At 59.0% G+C, this 11,199-nt stretch overlaps 1 protein-coding gene across 11 annotated transcripts; it reads right to left on the bottom strand.

The window, feature by feature from the left end:
* Positions 1 to 6: 6 nt before the first annotated feature.
* PHOSPHO1 (phosphoethanolamine/phosphocholine phosphatase 1) lies at positions 7 to 7,333 on the bottom strand. Of its 11 annotated transcripts, none has more exons than XM_073883770.1 (6): positions 7,012 to 7,332; positions 5,795 to 5,891; positions 3,781 to 3,910; positions 2,829 to 2,947; positions 1,232 to 2,096; positions 7 to 795 (listed from the first exon to the last, which is right to left on the bottom strand). In XM_073883770.1, the coding sequence occupies exons 3-6, from the start codon at positions 3,823 to 3,825 to the stop codon at positions 550 to 552; spliced, it is 1,275 nt and encodes a 424-aa protein (XP_073739871.1). In that variant the 5' UTR covers positions 3,826 to 3,910; positions 5,795 to 5,891; positions 7,012 to 7,332; the 3' UTR covers positions 7 to 549. The 11 variants fall into 11 exon arrangements, with proteins under 11 accessions (XP_073739871.1, XP_025715257.1, XP_025715258.1 ...); XM_025859472.2 differs by having other exon boundaries at positions 3,781 to 3,892; XM_025859473.2 differs by having other exon boundaries at positions 7,123 to 7,332.
* Positions 7,334 to 11,199: the final 3,866 nt, after the last annotated feature.

The following is an 11,199-nucleotide window of genomic DNA, read 5'->3' as shown; positions in this document are numbered from 1 at the left end:
GGGGGGAAAGGCTCCTGCTGATTACTGAGCCCCCTCTGCCTGCCCCAGCAGCCTCCTCTCCCCATCATTTCCGTCCTAAGTGCCCTCTATACTAGACCCCTGAGGCTCGGCACCGACTGACTGCATCCTGTTCTTTTGCCTGTTGCTTGCTGTGTTATGCTCGGTTTTGGTTCCTCAAGCTGGGCACTCTTCCCCGACGGGGGGGGGGACACCAACTCCCCCATTTATGTGGGGCTGAGGGCAGGGATCGCCTCGTCCTCACCCTTCAGACATCGGCGCGAGAGATCTCAGTCAGCGCTTCCCCCCTTCACCTCCTTTATAGCTCTAAAACACCAAAGAGGGAGGAGGGGCTTGGCTTTCGCTGGCTCTGCTTTAAAACATCATGGCTTTCTGTTCCATACTGGAGGAGGGGGGCGCAGAGAGCCCAGCCCGCGGGGCGACTTTGGTAAAGTCCCTGGTCTCTTGCTCCATAGACGAGGCTGGGGTGAGAGGAGACACCGTCGCGCGCTGCGAGGTCCCAGGCTGGATGGACCCCAGCCGGACAGTGTGCTACCTCGTTCCACCGCCAGGAGGCGACTGTTCCCTCCGGCTTCCCACCCCCCCGCCCCACTTTGGGGATGCTGATGGGGGTGGGCGGTGGGGTGGGGCGCGGGAAGGGAGGCAAGAAGAAAAAGGGTGTAGTGTGGAGACGCGGTAGGTGAAGCAAGACCTAGGCCTGAGGCTGTCGGTGGAGAGCCTCATCTCTCTCCGCTGGGATTCCGGCGCGACCCGGAGGCTTTCGGGGTCGGGAGTTCCCTTAACAGAAGAAAGGGGGATGGGAAGGTTCCGCAGCTCAAGGGAGCAGTTAAAGCAGCGGGAGATGTTCCTTTCTCCCCTGCCAGGGAACCCCTTCCTCCCAATTCGGAGGACAAGGATTTTGGAAACACCGCTGCCTTCCCGGGTATGCGCACCCCCCTCGGTGGGGTCAGACTCCAGAATTAAAACGCTGCAGTGCAAAGGGGGCAGGCAGCCGCGCTGCGTTAACTGCATAGATAGGGACGGCTCCGAACTCCCTCCCCCAGCCCCCGGGGGACGAGCCCGGAATCCCCGAAATTCCCGGAGGGACATACCGAAGCCAAAGGGAAAAGGGAGTAATAAAACTAGGTTTGTCTTTCCCGCTCTCCCCCCACCCCACCCCCTCCTCCGCCCGGGCGCCCCCTGCAGGCCGCCGTCCTCAGCACGTCTTCAGCACCTGTTGCAGATGGAGGCGCACGTCGGTGGCCGTTTCCCAGGGCACCACGCTGGCGCGGAAGGAGCTGGGCTCGGCCTTCTGCGCCTCCTGGATAAGGCGGTGCATGGGATAGCCGCGGCGCGGGAAGGCCACGTCGCCGCCCGCCAGCAGCCCCATGGGGCAGAAGTCGTTGGCGCCGTCGCCCACGTAGAAAAGGCGCTCGAAGTGCACGCCGTCGTGGGCCCGCTCGCGCAGGTAGTCGCTGAGCACCTTGTGCTTGCACATGTTGGCGGGGCAGCGCGCGCAGCTGTGCGTGTGGAAGGGCCGCAGCGCCAGCAGCCCCCGCGCGTCGGGCCCCGACGGGTTGCTGAGGATGCGGCGGAACAGGCTGTGGTGGCCCGCGGCGCGCAGCGCGCTCTCCACGCCGAAGGTGTTGGCATCCGAGATGAGGATCACCTCGAAGCAGGAGCCCTGCTTGGCCACGAACTGCAGCAGGTCGCTCATGCCGGGCGACAGGGGGATGGCCTCGTAAATGGCGCGCAGGTCCCGCGGCCGCACACCCTGCTCGCCCAGGTACTGGAAGACGCGCTGCATGTACTCGTTGTAGAAGCCCTCGCGGTAGGTGGCCCGCAGGCTCTCGGGCAGCCGCTGGCCCGGCGCGGCGCGCACGATCGAGTCGTCGCTGTTTTCGTCCACGATCGTCTCGTCGAAGTCAAAGGTCAGGAGGAAGCGCGGCGCGCCTTGCGCGGCCATCCCGCCGTCCTGGGAGCAGGGGGGGGAGGAGCAGGAGGAGGAGGAGGGAGCAAGCGAGAGGGGGCGCGGCGCGGGCCGGCCGGGGAGAGGCTGGTTAGCGGGCCATGGCCAGAGGCGCTGGCACATCCAAGACCTGAGGAGGACCCAAGGCAGGTTAAGCTGGGCGGAGGACCCAACGCCGCCGCCCCCACCCCAGCCTTCCCTGCCCAACCCCGTTGGCGGCTCTCAGTGAACTGTGCTCGGGGTTATCCTCAGAAGACCATCCTCCTCCTGAACCCAGAGGGGCTTCCTTGGCACCTGTTTCTGCTACTCTCCTCTGGGGCCGCGGGGCTTAACAGGGTCAGCTTAACGGAGGGGAAACGCAGCTTCCAAGGGGACACCCCTTTGGGGGAGGTTTCTGGACTAGGCCGTTCTGGAGACTTCCAGCGACCCTTGTTGTTGGTGTGGACTGTTGGGGCTCTCCACCCCCTTCTTCCCTAACGAACGTAGGCCAGGGAAACCAGGCATTCACCCAATTGAAGCAGCCTCCTCATTCCCTTTTTGAGCCAAGCCCAGCCGATGGGACTGTGGCCAGTAGGCCAGGCTCCAGGGAACACTCGTTGGTATCATCCAAGGCATGTGGACTGTGAATGCCAGGTCCTCGGGCCTGGATCGTTAACTAAGGGCTGGGCCTGGAGAGCTAAGTGCCTGGGCCTCCGCACTGGCCAGAGAACTGGATTTTAGCTCTTGGAATAACCACGTCGCTGGGTTGACCCAGGAAGGCTCTCTGGAAGCTGCTTCCAGCCAGATGGGGTCCCAGGATGGAACACTGCTTCTCCAGGGAGTTTTCGGGCCCTGTGCTGACAGCTCATAACTAATCACTTGCCAATTCCCTGGGAGGAACACGTCAGCGGGTGGGGTTTCTGCCAGAGTCCGAAGGCAGCGGGCAGCAGAAGCAGTGGGGCTTGGGGAGGTAGGAGCTTCCCGCGCCAGGCCACGACATACCTGGGAGACAGGTGAGGGAGAGGAAAGAGAGCAGCAGTGGCTGAAAAGGCAGAGGCGGAGGGAGCAGGGAGGGGGCACAGGGTGGGGAAGGAGAGGCTAGGAGGAGGTCGTGCCAGGGGCGCCTGGAGATAGACTGCACAGGGGGACAGACTGGGGACGGGGGGGGGGGGGGGGGGCTCCAGGAAGTGGAGACCTCGGCCAGAGTCCCACCCACAGAGGACGTGGGAGAGGATGGGGGACAGAGTGCAAGTGTGAGGCACAAAGAAAGGCAAGCGAGTGGAGGCCACAGAAGCCCTCAGCAGCCTGTCCGCCACCTTTGCCTCTGCCGGCTGCCATACACGGTGGACGGGCAGAGAGCAAATCACGTCCAGCTTCAGAATACCGACCACACTGCCTTTCTCCCTCCTGGCCTCCCACCTCAGTCAGTCCAGACGGAACCACTCCTCCTTCTGGCTTCTTTCTAACTCGCTCTCTGGTATTCCTGTGATGTTTGTGGTCTGGCCCACCTTGTGAAACAGAAGTCCAAGCTCCGAATTTCAGAGCTGGGGTGTGGACCTAGCTCTCTGCCTCCCTAATAGCTCTGTCCCTTCGAGCTCATCCCTAGAGTCACCCTCTGGTCTCATCGACATCCATCTGGGAGTCTCAGCGACGAGGATCCCTGGAGTATGTAAAGCAGCAGGACCCCACACTTGGGATGGAAGCTTCCAGGGATTAGTGGAGGCCCAGTAGAGATGAGGGTAGGCCTAAAGGGGGCTGGATAGGGCTCCTTCCACCCCATGATGGGAAGGAGGTTGAGGCCTCATCCTAAGAGACCCCTGGAGGGACCCACTTACCCTAGACAGGCATCGGAGGCCAGCAACTGGAAAACACCCGCTCATTGTCAGTGCATCACCCTGGGTACCACCTGTAGGGACTCTGTCGGTCTCCAGCCGTCGTCCAGAGCTCCTGACAACCACACAAGTTCTGTTGGAGAGCGCCAGCAGCTAGCTTTGTTTCCACTACTAATGCGCACCTGATTCTATCTCCTTGGCTGAGCCCCGGGAACCACTCCCAGGGGCTCAGTGAAAACCCCTCAAATAGGCACAGCGCTCACAGATGGCAAAGCCCTTGCTAGGTATCCTCCTACCCACCCCCTGGGACATTCGAGAGGTTAGAGGTGATATTAATTGGAGATCCAGAACGGTTAGCCGATTTACTCAAAGGTAAGTGGCAAAGACAGATCTCAAAACCAGAACTTAGGGTCTGAGACCAGCGGTTTTTTCTCCAGTATGATCCTGGCCCCTTTCTTGTGTCATGGTTTACACAACACCGGCACCGGTGTTCTCCCACTGCTCATCGCAGTCCCATGAATTCACCAGTAAGGGCCCAGAGAGGTTAACTTGCCGGAGGCTGTGCTGTGTCCCCAGGGAGCCTGGTTCATGAACACCTGGCCACAGCCTTGTATGCTCTCTGCCCTTAAAAGGGAAGGGGCAGATGACCGGGCTCATTGTACCACAGCTGGGGGCCGGGACCCCTGAGCATCACAGATGATCTGGGACTGGCCTCCCTGGTGCTTTCAGAGGCTGGCAATCGGCTGGAAGTCAGTTTGAAATTTCTGCGGGGGCTTTGCTGTGTGGCTTTGGGGACAGGGGCTGGCTTCGCGGGGGCTTCACCAACTCAGCTACAGAGGACGACACCACCTACAGCTCCCAGTGCCTCCCCATGCCCCATCCCTCCCCCTCACCTTGCGGTTGAATGAGAGACTAGAAGCAGCTGGGACAGATCTGGAAAGCTACTGAGAACCAGGGGACTAGACCGGGAAAGGAGCAAAGTCCTGGCTGGTTGCTGCCCTCTGGTGGTGACAGCGGATGACACTGGAACCCCTGACTTTGTCAAGGTGACATGCTCCCCAGACCATCCCAGACCCTCAGGGAGAAGCTGAGGGCCCCCGAGACAGAGATTGGGACCTCCCAGGAACAGGGCATGGGTCAGAGGGAGGGCCCCTATCACCTGGAGCTACCCCACCCCTCGCCACGCCCTAACCAGATGTGCATTAAGCCCTTTTGATATGGATGGAGGTGGGTCTCAGCCTTTCCGCTGAAGAACCTTTTTTTTTTTTTTTTTTTTTTTGAGGAACTTTTAATCTAGGAATTGGGAAAGGCAGCCAAAGCTGAATGGGGCAGGGGGCAGAAAAAGGTGGGGGCTAGGGGAGGGGTCAAGGAGAAGATGGGAGAGAAGACATGGGGACACTGGAATAGCATGTTTTTGGAGGATGGAAGGGCTCTTCCCAGGCCCTATCTGGAGGAGTTCCAAACTTCCAGGATCCTGCCTGATATCCCATGTCTGCCCCCAGGCCTAGCGAGTTTGTGGAGAAAGGTCAGGGGATGCCACTTCTGCGATAAAAGCAAACAGCCCCACGGCACACACAGACAGACATGTGCGGGGCTCGGGGAGAAGAGAGCCGGACATAGAAAGACACAGAGGCTCTTCAAGCAGCCACCCAGAGACCAACTTTCATCCCATAGAAAAGGGTCTCCTGGTTTTGCCCTTGTTCCTTTTTCCTTTTAAAAATTTGGTGGAATGGTCCACTGATTTTCAATCATGTACAAAACTTCTCGTTCATTAGAGCAAAAGACATGGTATATTTTTTCATCTAATAATACTATTTAGGGAAATCGGTTCAACATTTGTTGTTTAGTGAGTTGCCCTTGTTTTTTTAGTCCCCAGAGCAGAAAGCCAGGCATCCTGAGTTTATTCCCCCGGAAAGAGAAGTCTTTGCTGCCACCGCACCCATGCCCCCACAGTAGTCAGTGGCACCCCAGGCCCCTCTGGCATCTGCTTCTCGTGACGTTCAGAAAGGTTACTCACCTCTGGCAGCTTTGTCCTAAGTGACCAAATCCTTTTGTGGTCACCAAAGAGTCCCTCAGAGAAAAGGGGGACAGGGTCTAGGAGCTTCTCCAGATGGCTAGAGCAGAGAGAGGAAAGAGGGGTTTCTTTGGGGTGGCCGGGAGTCCATATTCTAGTCCCACCTAAAAGTGGTGCTCGCCTCCCTGATTCCACATCAGATCACCGGATTCCTCCTTGTTTCCTCCTGCCTTTGACAAAAATGCTTTCAGATGATATTTGTGGGAATGGGGATGGGGGAGGGAGAAACAGCTTGAAATCCCCCCCCCTTAATGAGGGGACTGGGAGCCCACAGGACAGTTCGGGGACAGTTTGCCCCAGGAAATGTGGAGGATAGGGATGGAAGTGGGGATCGAGGACCCCGCAGATGCCACAGTTACAAGCCTCCTGCCCAAGCCCAGGTGGTCTTCTATCAATCACTTAGGAATTGGATCCCACAGCTAAGCTGAAGTTTTCTCCCTCCCCAAGACTGTATTTCCAGCTTCACCATGGTCTCTTCCTTCTCACCACCACCACCAGCAAATAGGAAAAACGGAGGCCCAGAGAGGTCAAGCTAGCATCCCTGGGGGCGGGGGGGGGGGTGTCACACAACATCAGATGCAGGATCAGAACTCAGGAGTTCCTGGTGCCTCTTGGCGAAGTTGCAGCCAGAGCTCCCCCTATTGCCCTGGAGACCCCCTTGGGCTGTGAGTAAGCTGGCCCTGAGGACCTGGAGCCCTGGTGTCAGTGAAGAAGCTGGGACCAGGAGTCCCCTCTGGGCTCGCCCTGCCTGGGTGGACAAGCTGCAAGGGGATCCTCAGTGGACAGGGAGGTGGCAACTGCCGGTGGAGCCGGGGGAGAGGTATTTTTAGAGGTGGCTGGAAAGCAGGCATTCTGGCACACCCCCAGCTGGCGGGTGCTTCGCTCCAATGCGGGGCAAGGGGGTGCGCAGCTCGGGGAGCCCAGGGGACTGGTGGGTGGCGGGGAGCAAGGGGGCACAGATTCCTTCGCTTTGCCCGAGTCGGGGACAGAGGACTATCCGGGCACCACGTTCCTGGGGTAGGAGAAAGAAGGAGGACTCATTTCTCCGCTCCAGGGACTCCCCCACTGACACACGTGAAGGAGTGCCCTCAAACTCCACGCAGCCCCCACCCCACACTGGGACCCCCGCCCTCCCCTACCTAGGGAAGCCCAGGACTCACGTGGGGAGCGGCGGCGGTAGAGGTCTGTCCCAGCTTAGTTTGGAGTGTAAAGAATGGGGGAGAGGGGGTAGCTGAGGTATTTGGGCGCGGGATGGGGCAAGGGGTGCTTACGGGAATTGGAGGGGACGCGGTGTCTTATCCACCCCCGGATTTCTGGGCTCCGGCTCACGAGTCCCTCCAGTCCCGAGGGGCCGTGGATGATGCGCGTCTGGGCCGCCCCCTCCACCTGCCCCCCATCCCCCCCGGGCAGCCGCCGCGTCCCCTTTAAATGCCCGGGAGCCGGAGCCCGAGCCGCGGCTGGCGCTGCGGCTGCCGCAGCACCCGGACCCACCGCAGTCCCCACACGTCACAAGCGACTGTCCAATCACAGCGGCGCCGGCGCACATCAAAGGGGCGGGCCGCCTGCGGGCCACGCCTCCCGGCTGCCCTGCAGGCTCCCCGAGAGCGAGCGAAGGTGGGGTTGCGCGCAGGGAGAAAGGAAAGAGGGAGCGCATCCCTGCGGAGGAGCGTGGGTGGGGGGTACCCTCGCTGGAGTGGCTGCGGGGCTCTGCGTGAGTCCCCGCCCGCACACCCAGAAGTGGCAGGGCTGTGCCTCCAGGGCTCTGAGCCCTGAGATTTGCAGAAATGCACCCCTACCGCCAACCCCCATGCCCTTCTTCGCTCCTAAGCCCAGCGGTAGGCACCGTTGGACCCAGCCCAGGAAAAGCAGTTCCTCCCCCACGTGCGCCTAGCTCTGCCCTCCGCGCGGAGTCGCGGCACCTCGCCTCTTGGGATCCTTCCTCGGTTAAGGTTACAGGGGATTGTCGGGGAAGAGGCTCTCCCACTCCCCTACCCCGTGAACACTGATTTAAGGACCCAACTGTTTGCCCTTTGCAAGTGGTGTTGTAAATAAAAAACCCACTTTCTCTTCTGTTTCGTAAGAGTTGGTGCCTAGCCACACTCCCCTGCCTCCCCCTTCCCCCCAACCCAAAGCCCTCCCCCCAGCTCCCTCTGCCCTCCAGCCTGATGGCTGAGGAGAAGCTTATGATTCAACAGCAGAGAGCCAAAACTTATATATACTGAGAACGTACTATGAACAGGGCACTGTACTAGGTTGCTGCACTTGACAGTTGCACATTCACAACAGGAGAAATTATTTGCCTGAGTTCAAACCTAGGCACACCTGGCCCATGGGGTCACAAAGGAGCTGTGTGGATGCAGAGCCTAGGCGCCCCCAGGCCGCGGTGTAAGTCTCCCCCTGCTCCACTCCTCCAAGAGAGCCGGCAGGTGGAAAGGCCCTGTGTGATCTGGCAGCCCGCGGTGCTGGAAACCGGCGAGGGAAGGAGGGTGAGCAAGGAATTACCCTGTGCTGGGGGTTAGGGTGAACAGGACAAGTGTGTGCCGTCTTTCCACATGTACAAAGGAGAACGAACGCTTTACAGCTGCTTAAAACCCTTGACCGTAACTTCCAGCTCCCCAGCTCCTTCACCGCCTTGCTGCTCACGCCCCTGTCCTCACTGCCCACCCTCTCTTCCCGCTCTGCAGCACCTCTGATGTTTCCTGGGGACTTCACTCCTCAAGAACACACCTGCCCCATTTGCTGGGTGAGCTCGGTCTCTGTCACACATCCTGAAGCTCCTTCTATCACACCGATCACCTGTGTGCCACCACAACATGTGGGAAGTGCTGTCAGTACACTTCCGTGGGTCAGCTCACATAATCCTCACCACTCTCTGAAATGCTGCGTGGCTCCTTCTGCTGTTGGGAAATCGGGGCACAAAGAGTTGAGCTTGCCCAGGGTCATCCAGCCGGTGAATGGTAGAGCTGGGCTTCCAGCCTGGTTGCCTTTTTGTTTTTAAGGTTTTTTTGTTTGTTTGTTTGTTTGTTTTTTAATTTGTCAGAGAGAAAGAACACAAGCAGGGGGAGCGGCAGGCAGAGGGAGAGGGAGAAGCAGGCTCCCCGCTGAGCAGGGAGCCTGATGCGGGGCTCTATCCCAGGACCCCAGGATCATGACCTGAGCTTAACCGACTGAGCCACCCACGTGTCCCCCAGCCTGGTTGCCTTAACCTTTACCCCACACCGTGCCCCTCCTTCAGCGTCTGCCACCGCTGTCAACAACAGGAGGGCAGAGACCACGTTTGCCTTATGCGGTAGTGTTCCGTCCACTCCAGCACGGAGACTGCGGCACACAGTAGGCCTTAGATGTTTGTTGTTGAATGAAACACGTCGCCTGCTGTGTTCAGCTCGACCTAGCAACTCCGTTTGTGTCTCCTCATTTTATCTTCTCACTAACTGGTCACTGCAGGATTATCCCCATTTTCCAACAGGGGTATTGAGGCTCAGAGAGATCAAATGAGTTGCCCAGGGTCACATGCCCCCAAGGAGGCACTAGATGCAGATCCGGATCCTGACGATGAACACCCTTTCCGATGAACACCCTTTCCGCCGGTTTCCAACGATGGGGCTGAGGGTGGGGCGGGCGGTAACTTTCTGTGGCGGCCTGAGCCAGTTCTTACTGCCCACCTCTGCCTTCCAGGCTTGCGGATATCAGAGCCACGGGGGCTCTGTGCAAAGCACCTCTGTGGAATAAATCTAGAAACTCCCAGTTTCCCCTACGCTAAACTTTTCACGGCACAATCCTACCTCATTGTGCCAATGAACACAGTTGGGCAGTTGGACGATCAGCCATGTGTCTAAAGAGGGGGACAGAAAGGGGAGGGGAGTCCTACCTCCCTCCTCACCCCATCCCAGGCCCCAGCAGGGTGAGGCCTCTGCCCAGCACTCGGCTGCAGAACTTCCTCTCTTCCTGTGGGGTTCACCTTAGAATTCCCGTCAGTCAGTCAGTCAGTCTGGTAGAGAGCTTGTGGGGCTGGGGTCATCTGAGGCGACAGACACAGGAGTTTCTGGGAAAGCCTGATTCAGGTGGCCAGGGATGGGGCTCTCCGGTTGGCCTTGACCAAGAGGGTGTGACTCTCGCCTAAGGTTTTGGCACCTTAGGCAAGAGTCACCTCTTTGGCGTTAGAGCCCGGGAGGCCAGGAATCAGGACCCGGGACTCTGGCTCTGCGACAGGCCTGGTGGGGGAGGGGCAGTGGCGGAAGGGGAGGGGCAGATCCCCTGGTTCCTCTGAACACTCCAGCTCCGGGAAGGACGATTTTGTGCCAGGCACGTAATCCCCACAACAACCCTGGCCGATGAGTTTTAGTATTCTCCTTTTTACAAACGAAAAAGCAGAAGCTTGGGGACATTAAGAAAGTGCCTTGCCCAAGGACGCTGTGCAGCAAGTGGCGGTCAGCTCCGATGTTGAGGTCTGCACTTCTCTGTCTGGAGGAGGCTGAGGGCCTTCAGTGACCTGGCGACCTATGCAGGTGGGCTTAGTGCCGGAGGCCACTGGGAGGACCCCGTTCGTTCGGGCAGTTCTGCGGGTTCTGCCGGAGGTGCTCTGGGCCTAAGGCCTTGTGCTGGGGCGTCGGGACTTTTCAGGTCTCTCATCCCCTTCCTAGATGACAGTCACTGGCATTGATGGAGCGCTTACTCTGTGCCAAGCAGTGTTCTAAAGGCTCAGCTCTCTTCATTCTCACATCAACCCTAGGATCTATTTGTTCCTCCACCTTACCGATGAGAAAGATGAGGCACAGAGTGGTATGCAACCTGTCCAAGATCCCAGAACTGGGAAGTGGCATGCGCAGGATTTGCACGAGTTTTGAGTTGCCCTTCTGTGGACGGGAATGGGCCGCGTCCCCCCCACGCCGGTGCTCGGGAGAATCTGGCAGTAACATAGATGGAGGTTCAGATCTTCAGAGCTGTGCTCCACCGGTGGCTGTGGACAGTCTCCCGCTCTCCGGGTCCTCCCTACAATACAGTACTCATTTGTGCTGTCCTTCATTGGACAACTGTTAACTGTGTCAGGCACTGGGGGATAAGACATTGAAGAAGACACAGACCCTGCCCTCGGGGAACTTACAGTCTAGAGAGGAGACAGAGATGAGCCAACAGCTTTTCCCAAAAGAGTGTCAGACGACCGGCAGATCTGTTCGGCCCGGGACCATTCTGTCTTGGACTTAAGCAGGTAAAGCAGCTGGGACCTGAGGTGCCTCCGGGCTAAGGAGGAGACTCATAATCCGGGGATCAGGTCCACCCCCCCCAGAGATGCCCCCATCCTGACCACTCTCCTTCCCTGTCCCACCTCAGCTCCTGCTCTTGCCTGCTGC

Source organism: Callorhinus ursinus, unplaced genomic scaffold (assembly GCF_003265705.2).
Source record: "Callorhinus ursinus isolate GAN/ISIS: 27379988/994484 unplaced genomic scaffold, GSC_fseal_2.0 scaffold52, whole genome shotgun sequence".
NCBI classification, from domain to species: Eukaryota; Metazoa; Chordata; class Mammalia; order Carnivora; family Otariidae; genus Callorhinus; species Callorhinus ursinus.
The sequence above is the reverse complement of the archived record's forward strand: the minus strand, read 5'-3'. Positions and strand labels throughout refer to the sequence as shown.